The sequence below is a fragment of the Phasianus colchicus genome, chromosome 5 (genome assembly GCF_987193195.1).
Source record: "Phasianus colchicus chromosome 5, bPhaCol1.hap1.1, whole genome shotgun sequence".
Lineage (NCBI taxonomy): Eukaryota > Metazoa > Chordata > Aves > Galliformes > Phasianidae > Phasianus > Phasianus colchicus.
The window spans coordinates 15,316,720-15,330,983 of NC_143440.1; the positions used below are offsets into that span (position 1 = coordinate 15,316,720).

The 14,264-nt window shown below is 45.7% G+C and overlaps 1 protein-coding gene across 4 annotated transcripts in view; it reads left to right on the forward strand.

Annotated features, from left to right (window-relative positions):
• MOB2 (MOB kinase activator 2) overlaps positions 1-14,264 on the forward strand; it is a 111,293-nt gene that overhangs the window by 81,681 nt on the left and 15,348 nt on the right. The window contains exon 1 of one of the 4 annotated variants that reach the window (XM_031613872.2): positions 545-722. The exons of the other annotated variants lie outside the window; for them this stretch is intronic. Coding sequence (XP_031469732.1) covers positions 613-722 — 110 coding nt within the window. The 5' untranslated portion in view covers positions 545-612. Of the gene's footprint in view, positions 1-544; positions 723-14,264 lie in introns of those variants that run through there. 4 annotated transcript variants of the gene reach the window in all.

Below are 14,264 nucleotides of genomic sequence, written 5' to 3' on the forward strand. Positions count from 1 at the left end.
ACTGAACAATTCCAGCTCCTTTAGCCACCCCTCCTAAGGCCTATGCTCCTGACCCCTCACTAGCTTTGTCACCTTCTTTGAACCCGCTCCAGGGCCTCAATGTTTTCCTTGCATTGAGGCCCCAAACTGGACACAGTACTGGAGGTGCTGTCTCACCAGAGCTGAGTACAAGCAGACAATCACTTCCTGTTCCTGCTGGCACCGCAGCCATTCTGTGTCCTGGGTCGGCTTTCCCGAATCACAGTGAGCGGTGCCCTCGGGACTGTTTGTTCTGGGCTGCGTCGCGCTGTCCCGGGTGCATTCGGCGAGGAGCCGGACGTACGGTGCCCGTCTGAGGTCTGTGCGTACGGGAAACCTCGTGGCAAGCCTACGACTGCCGCCGGGGCGTCACCGCGGATCTCCGGGCCGAGGCACCGGCTGCGGGCACCGCTGGGCGCGGCGCCCCGGGCAGCTCCAGGCCCGGCGGGAGGCGGAGCGGGGCGGGCCGGGCGGAGCAGCCGCCCCCCGCTGGCCATTGGCGGGGCCGGGCGGGGCGGGCGGCGCGGCCGGGGAGAGCGGCGAGAGGCCGCGGCGTGCCGAGCCGTGCCCCGCGGCGCCCCGCTCCGCCGGACCATGGTCGGGGATCAGTGCAGCCTGCCCGCCGAACGGCCCGTCCTCGCGCAGAGCCCTAAGGCCGGACTGAGCTGCAAGATGGTGCTGCAGGCGGTGGGCAAGGTGCTGCGGTAAGGAGGCTCGGCGGCCGCGGGGAGGAGGAAAGGCGGCGGGAGGCGTGCGCCCGGGTTACGGGGTTAAGGTGCCGCAACCGCCGGGTTCTGCGCGGCGGCCGGGGCTGGAAGTTGGAGTGTCGGTAGCTGCTCGGGGGAGACGCGTGTCCGCCTATAGCGCTGCACGCCGCGGCTGCCGCTGCTCCCCGAGAGCCGGGCTTCTTGGGCGCAAGCAGACGGCGAGGGACCTGGTTCTCCCGGATAAGGCGTCTGAGCGAGGCTCCGCACGTGCTTTGGCATGTCTGGTGCAGGAATGTCGTGTAAGACGAGGGGAAAAAATTGCTCATGCGGCTCGGGAGTTTCGTGAAGGGTGAGACGTGTATGACTGCCGAGACCAAAACCAGACTCTTTGGCAGAGGACAGAGCGCAGTAATATGATTCAGAGGAGTTCAAACCCGTCCTGGTTTGCAGGGAAAAACGTCACTGCAAACATTAGGATTAGTAGCCTTGCTCTTCAACAACTGCAGCTTTTTATTTTGGCTAAATGCGGTTGGGTATTTTCTCGGCTGGATGAAGAATGGCAGCGCTGCTCCAAAAAGGACCCTTGTTCCTCCAGCGTAACTTTATTTGGCAAGCTTTCATTTGTCCCCGTTCCTACTACTCGTTGCCAATTGTTAAATGTTTGTCAACAGAAACATTATCCCTCTCTTCCTCTGACTCATGCCTTCTCTCCCCGGACGGGTTTGGGGAGCCGTTTATTAAGGCTGGGATGGAGCTGCCGTGTAAATGAGGCACGTTCACTGGCGCAGGCAGCTCGATAAGAACCGCTCAGAGCTGCTTTTCAAGAAGGTGCTGTGTTACACTCAAGCTTTTTCTGTAATAAAATAAAAAATAAAAAAAAATCCTTCCTGTGGAAAGCGTTAGTTTAGGGAACTCAGGTTTCTTTCTCAGCATTTAACAAGGTTAACATCAATTCTTGGTATTTTCGGGGGGGTTAACACCACTCAATATGGTGTTACGCAGCTGGTCATATCATAAAATCCCTTGGCTTCAGCTTGCTATTCATGCTGGGAGCCTTTTGAAGTTCTTGGGAGCTGCTCAGTTGGCAGCAGTCCCAGATGTAAATAGATGGGTGCCTCTGCAGGGAAGTAGTGCCAAGCCTTTTGTTCGGCATCTCTGGCAGTTTATCATAAAGCGTAGGTAACTTCCTGTGACTTGAGCAGCGGGGCAGATTTCTGTGTGTTCAGTGAGCACTTTTTCATAAAGCGTAACAAAAGCTCTTCCTTTCTCCTACAACTGGACTACGTGCAGAAGTTGCACGTAACTTTATTTGCTTTTTCTTCTTGATGTTTCTTTACTGCACAAGCTATAAAACTATGGCGAAAGCAGGAAAAAGTTGCTGTTGTACCTGAAATAATTTGGACTTGAATTAACAACAAACACTTACCTTGCTGCAGCTGTGACTGGATAGAGGTGATTCGTGTTTTGTGGGGTTTTTGTGTGCTTTAATATGTCTTTTCGTTCTGAGTTATCTCCTTTTTGAGTTTAGAAGCGTGAAGTAACAAATCTTTCTTTAGACTGGTTCTCTTGGTTCTTTCCTTGCATGTACACATGACCTTATGTGTGTTGTTTAATTTTGCTTTTCAGCTTTTGTTCTGTAAAAATATAAACTCGTATTCTGCTAAGAGCTCAGAGGAGGCCAGTAACTGGCCAGGAGCCCATGTAAATAGCCAGTCACCAAAATGTCTTTACTGCAAAGAAGTCTTTACTGCAAAAATCAGGTGCTTGAAGTGGGAGCCCCGCAATGGTAGAAAAGGGAACCATGTGGGACCTGGTTTAAGTTAAAAAATGGGAGCTTGTTGGTGCCAGTTGTGGAGGGATTTCTTGAACATAGGCATCTACGGCTGAGCTTTGTGCACTGCATTGCTGGTGGAAAAGAACAGGACACTTGAACATAACCGAATTCAGAGATGCATTGCCAATCTGGTAAAGAGTGCCTGGTACTCTTGTTGGCATAGATGTTGTAGTTGTATGGGGTTAAGTAAGATGAGTCCTACTCTTGTTGGAATGGCCAACCATCTATTTCAGAGTAAGTGCAGGACAATCAAAGACCACTTCTGAGCCCACCTGTCTGAAACGTTGCTCACAGGAGTCCAGTAACTGGCCAGGAGCCCATGTAAATAGCGAGTCACCAAAGGGTCATCAAAGAGTCACCAAAGGTTTTCTGTAGCCTGTGCAGAAGATGAATCAACGCAAAGTTTTGGGTGAAGCCACTTTTCTTGTGTTGGTCTGGCCTTATCATGGTATGGGGATGAGACCAGAGACTTCTTGCTTGTGCATAGTATAATGTTATAAACAGCCTGCTGTGCTTTAGTCCTGGGAACCATCACTGTCACCTCTCCCACACACCGCACCATCCCTCTGCAGGCCACCAAGCACTTGTAGGACATCACACCTGAGAAGGGACAGAGTGCCCAGCTTCTCTCTGACTTCCCTGCTTCTGTCCCTCTGAGGATTTACTGGTTGGCAATTAGAAGGCTCAGTTCTCCTGTAAGGCACTGAAGCAGTATAACTTTCCTCTATAGGGAGCCCTATGTACAGTAGTTAAGTGAGCTGTGGATGCCTGTAAGTAACATGCTCTCTGGGAGCTTTCAGTATTCCTGTTCTCGCTGCTTGGTGATGTAGGCTGTGGTCCTCCTGATTGCTGCTGCCAAATAGTGCCTGCGTCACACTAGGAGTAAGAGCTGCCAAAGGAAAAATGGGTTCTGGGAGGGAAACGGAGGGTATTCATTCACGAGAAGCAGCAGCCAATATGAACACCTGAGAAGTGTTGAAAAGAGTGTGGGGAAAGACAACTGAACCAGAAAGGGCAAAAAACGTAACAATAGCAGCAGATGTGCTCTCAGCCTTTCTCATTAATTTTTTATGAAAGCGAATGTTAGGTTTGTTATTTTGTAAATTATTAGTGATTCAACTATGAAGAACTTAGGAGATGCAAATATCTTTCATCATACAGGCTAGCAAACTGTGTTTAACATTTAAGGGGTGGAACCAAGACTCCATGCTTCTAATGATTTAAAAAAAAAAAAAATTAAAATACCATTGGAAAAATGCCATCTCCCCTTTTAAATTAATCACAGCACAGCTGAGATGAAGTTGTGTGTTCCTTAGCCCAGTGCTTAATTAGGGCTTTCATTTTAATTCAGATGTTTTTGAAATACGTTGATCTCATTTTTTCCCTCTCCTGTAATGAACTGTGTGTAATTTTTTTAGCCAGTGGTTGGAAAGGGGGGAAGAAACAAAACACCAAAAGGGGTGCAGTTTTTCTGTGTGTTTTTTTCCTAGAAGTTGTTGGTTCTAGGGAGAGACAGAAGGGGAGGGGAAAAAAGAGTGTTGTAGAAACCTTGAATACTGTTCTACTTTTAAAAACTGCCGATGACCATGCAGAAGTTTGCTTTTTACTGGCTTTGAACAGCAGAAACGGAAGGAAAAGTTGAGCTGCAGGAGGCATCTCCCCTTCTTGGTCCCCACAGGTAACTGAGCTGGCTGTATGAACTGGCAGCTGCTGCTCAGAGCTGTGGGTGGGGACATGAGGACATGGTTTGCAGTGCCTGTGTCAGAGGCAGAGTCCTGATTCAGGTGCAGCTCAGAATTGCAGCATTTGCTGTGCTATAGCAATGCAAGTCCTGCATGGATGGATCTCAGAAAATACTTACCATGCATCTTCATTGTCAGTGCTTATCCTTTCCAGCTCCAGTAAAACCTGGTCCTTCTAGATAGTTGATGAAGAATTGGGGATATGGTGTTGCAGAAGATTAGTGATGAGGGCTACAGAATTGTGATACCGTTGTCTGATCACTTCTGATCAAGTATGGTACTTTTTGTATGTACATGTAGTCCAGGATGAGTGTGGGAATAGATAACTCCTTTCTCCTGAGAGAGCCTTCTGTCTTACAGTGATGTGCAGGGATTGATTTGGAAACCAAAGTGAAAAACAAAGCACTTTCTGTGTAGGCATACTTACTGTGGGCAGTACTAATGAAGTGGAATTCTTACAGTCACTTCTCAAGAATGTAGCAATTTGTCTTGTGATAGTGTGATAAATGATTCTATCGTAGATGAATTGACAAGCTCGTGTTGGCATTTTGGATGGCACTTAGATATTCTTACACCCAATGCTTTGAAATTGAAAAAATAATAATAACCCTTATCTTCCTTGATTTGTAGCAAAATCAGAAAGAAAACAGCTTCATTTTGACATTGGCTTTTGTTTGTCAGTGATTGTGCAGTCATCCTAAACGTGTTCATGAAACAGGATACAGGTGGGTAGAAGCAGAGCATGTTTGCTGGGGCTGCCTCGGCTCACACAGCCGAATGCGTGGCATGTGCCTATCGACAAGGCTGAAGCAAGTATTTTAAAAATAAATCCATTTATATCCTGCTTTAGGTTGAAACTGTTTTCAACAATTTAGTCCAGTGTACGATATTTATAAGTAATTAACACTACCCAATCTGATTAATGCACAAATTGGAGGAGGGAAGGGAGAAGCAAAGGAATGGAGAAGGCAGTGTGCTGGGAAGGGGCTGGTAGGCAAAACCATGTCAGCTATTTTTATCCTGTGCCTGTTCCTTCTCCCTCCCACAACTTTCCATTGTACCAAAATAGTTCAAAATGTTTATGGTTCAGGGCAACTGACATCACTAATTGTCCTGCTGTGTCTTGCTGAATATTTCTGTTACAGCAGGTGATTTCTTGTTCAGTGACATCCACGGGACTCTTGCTGTGCTGCTTGGGAAGGACAAAAGGCACTGTGGGTCAGCACCGTCTTGTGCTCTGTCAAGGTGTGACTAGGCCATGGGGCTTTGTGCGTCTGAAAGCATGGATGGGCTTTTGGAGATCCTTCTTTCACCTGAGTGTCCTGGCCCAGGACAGAGCAGGCTGCAGAGGACTCACCCAGCCAGGGCAGGCAATTCCCTGTGTGTGCAGGTAGTAAAGTTGCTCCTGGTGGGGGCTGCAAAGTTGATCTTGTTTTGCTTGAAACAGCCCCGCTACAAGCTGTCTGATACCTCTGTTGAAGGCATCTAACAGCCTGCTCTCCTGGAGCTCAGGACTTGGAGCTACACTCTGGAAAGAGGCTGTGTCTGTTGAGCAGACCTGCACAGCCGGCACGCCTCCATTCCTTGGGATAGTTGTCAGTTCATTCGCTTGTATGCGCTGCAGGAGTGTCACGATCCTGGTGTGTTTATGAAACATTATGAACCACATACGGCGTGCTAGCTTAATGAAGAAGTTGGTCTTTCTTCATTCAGAGGTATTTCACAACATTGAGCCGTATTTTGGTTACGTGCTCTACATCCGGTGAAGTGATAGCTAGAGGGAGATGACTGCTGAAATTCCTCTGTGTGTTGAAATAACCCTGCAAGGTATCTTGAGGGCCTCGTATAGGATGGGTGTCTGCCTGAGGATTAACAGCATTTTCCTCTGTTTTAGGAGCTTGAGTGTCCTTGTATTCTACTGGAAATTCCTTGTGGACAATTTAAAATAGATTTGATTGTGATGTGAAACTTCTGGACTCATCCACCCTTCTTTTATCGTGTTTCTTTGGCATGTGGCTGTTTCAGTGCAAGATTTCCTCTATGATCTTAGCTGGTGCTTGTTTCTGTCTGGAAGATGATTTTAGATATAAATGCACACACAGTATGAGCGTGCAGCATTCATCCTTCTGGGAGCTGACTACAATTCCTGGTTTGTCTCTACTTCTTCTGCTACAGTAGCCTATTTTTTTCCTGGTACTGCCCTTTATGGAGAAAGAATGTATTTCACACATGAAGTTTTTATCCACTACTCTGTGATATCTTAAGCCATCAGTGCACCCTGAGTAGATTTAAAGTGTGGGAAAAAAATCCCCAGAAGAGCTTTTCTCTTTTGTTTCTTGATGATCTCTGCTGAAGAGGTGTGCTGTTAGGAGCGCGTTTTGCTGGTGGTAGTTGTCATCTCCCTAAATCAGTAAGGCAAACTCTGTCTCGTTTCCTATCATATCTTTTTCTGTGACTACACTGAAACTGAGTTTGATAAAGCTTTTTTTTTTTTTTCTTTTTGCTGAGAAGTTCTTCCTAATCTTTTTTTCTTAATCCCTGGTGCTGTGGGACTCAATAGAATCTCAACGAAGACATTGGCAAATAGTTCCCAGAGAAGATGAAACTTTTCTTTCAAGGTCTGCCAGCACATAGTCTCTGGAAAGGTATTGGGTGTATGGGTTAACCCTTTCCTTTTTGAAGAAAAGCTGCTTTTCAGGAGTAGTGGAGTCCATTAACATTGGAGGTGGGTTGTTTTGAGCTCACCTGAAAATGCTGCTCTGCTAATTTTGCAAGTCAATTTCTTTCTGGCACTGAAGCCAGTGTAGAAGTGCTTTTGCCCAGACAACAGGGATTGGCTGTAGCAGCTGCTCCCCAGGTGGAAGGAACATTGTGGCTGTCTCCAATTCCTTATATTCTTAAAAAAGGAAGATCAGCAGTGAGTGCAGCTGTCTGTCCCCAGGAGGGCAGATAGTGACGAAGCATAAGAAACTTTTAACAGCTCCACGTCTGAACAAAATAATCCCAGTGGGCCATAGAGGGTTGGAGATAATGAAGAAAGGCAGCTTGGGATTCTTCATGGTGACTTCAATGCTGAAATGCCAAGAGAGATGTCTCTATGTCCTTGTTAGTTCCACTCATGCTAGATGCTCACTGGACTTGCTGTTGATTCCAATGTGACCACGTATCCCAGATTCAGAACACCAAAGACTTACAGAGGCAGGTGCTGAGAATCAGCAGTTTGCATTTGGCAAGATGAGGGAAGGGAAGTTTTTGAAGTAGGTTGCTCTGGTTCCTCACTGTATGAAGTCCTCAGTTACTTTTCTATTCAGAACAAACGTGCAAAGGGAAGAGTCAAGTTAGGGTCCCGATCATCTCTTTGAGAATGAAGGGAAATTGTATTGTCTCAAGTGAAATACTTGTTTTTCAACAGTCAGAGCCTGCCTTTGTGAATGGTTACATCATCAGTTGTGACGAATCTGTTAACTGATTTCTGTTACAAACTTTCTAAGAAGGATTCCTATTGATTTTTGAAGCAGGGACTTAAGAATTGAGAACTAATCAGCCAGTGATGATAGGAAGCTGCTCTCTTGAAAGAGTTGCTCCCTCGTTAGCCAACATCTTTAATTTCTTTGCAGTGAAACTACCAACACAGCTGTGCACCAGCCAGCATGGTTACCTCTTTACAAAGCCACCCGATGTGCCTGATGCTGCCAGGAGCTGAAAGGAGCTGTGCAGGCTGTGTCTGAAGGGAGTTGGTCGTAACCACCCCTTGATTTGAGGTGTGATGCTGGGTTAGAAAGGCTACTGTAAAAGCACGTCTTCACAGTGTGTTTTGGGTAAGAACAGTAGCTATTAGTCTGTGCTTCTGTGAATGGAGAACCTGTAAATTCACACAGGCTGTTAGAGGTACTGCTTGCCATTTGTTGTGCAGTGACTCGTCTTCCTTAACCGATTCCTTGATTGCACTTTTGGTATTTAATTGACAGAATGAATTTATATTTCAGGAAGCCATTGAAGGTAACAAGGTTGATTATGTGTTCTTGTTTCTTTGTGGATGGATCGGTACGTGTCTATAAAGGTGCTTCTACTTCAGCTTTTCCTTCTCCCTCCAAGTATCCTGGAAAGTAATAAATCAGGGTCAGGAATCACTGCTGTCTCATGAGCTAATTAACAGTGATAGATCTAACTGTACAGGTAATTAAAATATTATTCACCCTGCTATTTTTATCAGTCACTCAAATATTCTTTACTTTGACCTGTAATTCCATGGGGCTTAAATATTGAATAGATTTGTTGTCTTCTATTGTACGTAAAACAAAGTTTTAGCGTTGTGGGGAAATGCTGAAAGGGCTGTGTGTTACCGATGGCAAAACCCAACAGGCAGATTGCATCATTCTGCTGCCAAGTTTAAAAATTAACCAGTGGCTGGATTAACAGATGTTTTGTACGTATCCTTAGCTAATGAAAGTTAGCTAATGAAGATAACGCTTTAATTACTTCTGCCTTCAACTCTTCTCTTACCCTGCGAGGAGATGCAGTTTGTGCCTTCTAACTAGGAATTGTTTTCCCTTTAATGAGTTGTGTTAAGGCCAGAAGGTACTGTTCTGTTATCACAAGACCTGAGCTGTGCAAGGAGAGGTTGGATTTCCCTGAATTAACTTTCTTCTACATAAAGAAAGAAGTCTAAGAGAAGCGTGAAGGGGGGAAAAAAATAATCCATTCTTGATCCTTAAAGCTGCCATTGAGAACTGACTGTGACCTGTGGAAATTTCTAGCAATTAAATATTCTTCCTAATAAAAATGTCATAGATCACTTAAAATGTAAGCAGTGAGTTTTTCCAGCTTGATAAGGTGGATCTGAATTTCAGATGGATCTGCTCCTTTGTGTTGATCTTTCTTTGCCCAACCTGCTCACTGACTGATGAACTCCTCACAGCTGTGTCTTGGTGCAACAAGCTGCACATGTGTGCTAGCACAAATACTTTAAGTTCTCAGGTGCAGGCATGCAAAATCATTTGTGAGTAGCGGAGACAAGCTATAGTTTTTCTCCCATGCTATGTATCTAACACTACTGAATTTGTTGTCACCATTCCCAGCAGCCAGCACAGCCTTCTGACGCAAGGCACGGTTTGTGCCTCCATCACAACTTGCCCGGCCCTGCCGGAACTACCAAAGGCAGCCCCTTGCTGTTCCTTGCCTCTGGGGAGCGGGGCTGAGAGGCAGCAGCTTGGCTGAGCTCAGCTGTGAGCTGACATGTCACACCATGCTGAGAGCTATTTATCTGTTGGGAGCACTGACTCACAGCGACTGTTCCCATTAACTGCTCGGGGACTGCATCTTGCAGCCCGCGTTGCCACCTTTCGTGCTGCTTAGTATAGTTATAAAATAGATTTTAAAACCCTTTTGTACTTTCAGAAAGTTTGGAACTGTAAAATTCGGTTGACAGTGCATTGACATTGTATGTACCTGTCCTCCAAGTCACAGTATGTGGGTAAGGTGGTGAGCTGGGCTTGCTTCTCTAACACACGTCCTTATTGTAGATTTTTGCTAGGCTATGCTAGTGCCTAAAGCTACTTAGCACTATTAGATGGATGAATGTTTTTGTGGGGAAAGGGCTGTGAGGAAAGTCAAACACTTGTGTACAAAGACAAACCTGTCTGCAGCCTGGTACTCCGAGCAGAGCAGGCTGTGTGCATTTGTGTATCTTGGGCTATATAGCAAGAAGTCTGAGCGCTAAAGCCAGGTTTCCATGGTGAAATAATTCCTAGCTATTAAAGCACAGTTCTACTCTGAAAAGCAACTCTGTGCAAGCTACGTTGTGAAATCTCACATTTACGAGGCAGGAGGGTTCCAAATCAAATTTGCTCAGAGAAATAGAAAAGATACCTTTGCGATCTGCCTGCACTATAGTTTGGGTTGGAAGATAACGAGTGGTGTCTTCGGTGCTTTGTGTGCTGAACTCCCTCCCTGCAAAGGTGGACTGAAATGTACTGCATGTGCTCTTCTGGGAAGATAACAGGGTTGCATCAGAAGAACCAGGGGGAGCAATTGCTGCCAGAACTTGAATTTAATCATGATGCAGAAGTCAAAATAAGTTTTAAATGTATTCCAATGGAAGATTGCAGCAGAGAAAGTAGCAAAAAAATAAAAAATAAAAAAATCACTGCTGAAGTTGATTGATATATCTGAAAGCACACGGGTAATTGATAGATTAATGAAGAAGTTTCCATGTTTTTACTGCAGTACATTTTTTCTCACTTTGCAGAATCTAAAAGCTTTGAGAGAAACAGGCATATTTTGTTGTTGCTAATTGGATGTGTTTTGGTTTTTCCCTGTTCATGCAAACGTTTTTTTTTTTTTTGTCTCCAGAATTTCAAATCATATTGAAAAAGCTATTCTGAATGTTGTAACTTGCATTCAAATTTTGGTGCACATTACTTGTTCTCACGGTTCTTTTTCACAGCTCCCTCTGCAGCATGCAGTATCTACCTTTGTCTGCTCTCAACTGAGAGCCCCTTTCCTCCTATACCTGTGTGTTCTAATTGCAGAAACTGAAGCTGTGCTGTAGGTCTCTGCCTCAGATATTGGTCCGTATAAAACACACACAAAGCTATTTATCTCTGCTGCCTTTAAAAGGACGTAACTGATCAAGATATAAATCTTCATATATGCAGATATCTGTGGTTAGGTGAGATGAATCCTATTCCCGTAGGAATAGGATATAGGATTTATATACGTAGCAAGCCCTACCGTGGATGGTTAAGGAAGAATCTGTGTTGCTACAATAGGAATGACCTTTTCCTCTACGAGGGAAAAAGGGTATGGTAGCATCCTGGTGGCTATGAAGTGTGTGCCTGGGAACTAAAATGAGCTGCATGTTAACAAGACAAACCCCAGAACACAGGGCTCCAGCTTGTGTTTGCAGCTGAAGAATTTCAGAAAGTGCCGGGCAGAGATGCTGTTGGAGAGCTGCCCTGTGGAATTTCACAGCAGAGCCTCTCCTTTCCCTTTGTGCCCCATGTGCTCTCAAGGTCTGCTGTGCTCTGGAGGTGAGTTGCTGCAGCAGGGGAAAACACCCTGAGAAACACGTTTCCAAGCAGGTCTTTGCTCCGTTTTGCTCAGGTTTGGGTTTGCTTTGTCAGCTGGCCGGAGCTCACCCACAGCTGCAGGGTTACAAACAACATAAATAAGCAGAAAACACCCCAGTTCTGTCACATGCTGAAGACTCTGGCACCTATGACGCAGTGTTCTGCTCTATGGTTTGTTCTAAGCATTGGGTACATTAATTGTTGCAACACTCCGAATCTGTGACCTACTGCATCTCTTGCAGCAGTCCTAATTTGGCTCTGTAAAGATCTTGAGTATAAACATTAGGGAAGATTTGTCTTTTTTACTTTCCTAATGCTCAGATTACCAAAACCCTGGACTGTACTGAATCACTTAGGACAAGAATTTTGCTGAGACTTTGCTTTGGCATCTCCTGGTTTGGCTTTGTGAGGGCATTTTTGTGTGTAAAAGTAGAAGAAATAGTTCAAAATGAATGGGATAAGATCGCTTTCTGTCCTTCTGCTGGTGAATGCTTCCTTCTAAATTGCATCCCTTGGTCCCAGAAGTAACTTGCACTTGAACCCTGCATGGTGCTGGGGCTCCGTCCCCATCAGCCCCTCCTATTTGTTGGCTGGAGGAGAGCTGAACCTGTGTGAGGGTCCCGCATCCAGGAGGCCCTCCTCAAAGGCAGATGGAGAGCACAGGTCCAGCCTCTGCTTTGGGGAGGAGTTCTGGCAGGTATGCCTGGAGAAGAAAGGAAACTCTAGTCCAGCGTGTTTTTACCGCAAGAATGCACTCTGCGCATTTTTGTAGTATTAACCAAATTGTTTGCAAGCCTGGCCATGCCTCTGTATTCCTTCTTCCCAGAGTTGCATTGAAGACAGAACAGGGAAGCCTGAGCAGAAGGGAAGGAGCAGCAGCAGTACCCAGCCGTCAGCAAGGACCTGAACGTCCCTGTGCTGCACTTCAGAAGGCAGTTACCATGCAGCTGCTAGGCTATGATGGGCAAACAGAGCTGACACCAGGGGTGAGCAGGCAAAGGATGCAGGAGGGAGAGGTGGCTGGGGATTCCTCCAGAAATAAGGGAAAAACCTGATATCCTGGAGACAGTACTGCAGGTGCCCTGTGTTCTCCTTGCTTTGCCAACAGCGCCAGCTGGAACTTAGTTTGACCCTACGGAATTGTTCAGGGCTTTCTGCTGAGAAGCAGCATTATAAAATAATGTTATGGCATTTGTCATCCTTAACATGCCTGCCATGCCTTGGCACCGACTGTTTTCAGCACAGCATCCGGAGGCTAAGCAAAGATTCCCTTTTAAGGCAAAGAGCCACTATGAGAATCCAGGAGAAAAAGTTTCCCTGGCATGTAGGGCACATTCTTCTTTCCTCCTCCCCTTAAATAAACTATTAGTAACTTTTAAAAACAGAACAAAAATGAAGAAGCAGGACCAGAAATGCTGCCAAAGACATTTTATCCTGCACAGCCTCCTTGGGGCTGCACCGTACCCCAGCCCTGGAAGTAACCCAGGGCAGGAGCTGGGAGGAGTGGAGCTGAGGTCACAGGGGTCTGTCAGAGAACCTGGGGTGGGAGGAAGCACAGACAGTCTGAAAATGCTGCATCTTTCCTTCCTCGAGCCCTGGAGAGACTGTCTGACCACAGCAATCCATGAACAATTGTGCTGCATGATGCAGTGGGTTTGGGCCTGCATTCTAATACCTTACACGGTCTCCCTTCCCATGCTGATGTTTTTCTCTTTCCCAGCCCTGACTGTGTACGTGTACACCCAGGGTTTGTGGTTGGGTGTGCTGGCATGTGGCACTTTGGGCTAAAGGCTTTGGTTTTGGTTAAAGCAGCATGTGGGGGCTGCAGAAAGTTCCCCAGACAGATACTGAACATGCATAGTTCTACAGGCAAAGAAAAATGCAAATATTCTCTCCTTTCCAACTACACCTCTGTTACAGATGAGGCTAATTCCAGTTTTCTTGCGTCGTGTACAAATAAATAAAGATGTTGAATTCACAAAGGGTGATTTTAAGGTGACTGCAGCCTGTAAGCCTTCAGTCCTTGCAACCTATCAGAGGGGAAAAGAGTGTGGACCAGTGTTGGAAATGAGGATGGCCGAGGTAGGAAAATGGACAGCGTTTGTGGCTGCGGTGTAAAAGCTGGTGTAACCTGCTGCTTTGTTGTTCCTGGTGGGTGCTGGTTGCTGGGAATCAAATCTTATAAAACTCATAAAACTGTTTCCTTCCTGCTGTGAATAGGTTCAAGGCTCCCACAGTTACGCAGAACATTCTTATCCAGAAATTAACTGATAACTTCTTTCCAGTAAACCATCATGGGGAAAAAAAGAGAAGTAAATCTTTGAGCAGTCAGCCTGCTTTTCCTTATGACAGGCATGGATGGCTGAGAGCTTTGCTTTTCTCCCTATTGCAGAGGGGGAGCACATTAGAGGAAAAGAGCTTGTATACTCAGGTTTTTAGCTTCTATATGTTGTATTTCCTCTTCTGTTCCACCCAGCTCCCATGATTCCTTACACCAAGAAGGGAAAAGGGGAGAAACTGCCATGAAAACACAACTAAATTTGAATTACAACCCCACATTCACTGCAAAATAGAAAAACCTGGAATTGGTCGTAAGGATCGGCCTAAAAGATACTGTTAAAAGGTTGGCTTACTGCCTCTCTAATTCTTATGTTTTAAGAGGCTAACCCCCAGCCTCAGATTACCAAGAAAGTAGGTCTGGCAAGAGTGCTTTGTCATACTTGGGCTGTGGATGCTATTTTAAAACTTGACGTTTCAAAAAGAAAAGAAAGAAAAGTACAGGATGAAAATCAAAGGCAAAGATAGTTTCTGCTAACTTGGTAGTATAGAGGTACCCCTAGGTGAGGTGTAACGTGGTGTTGCTGTTGGAGATTGTAAATTCTCAGAAGTCTGC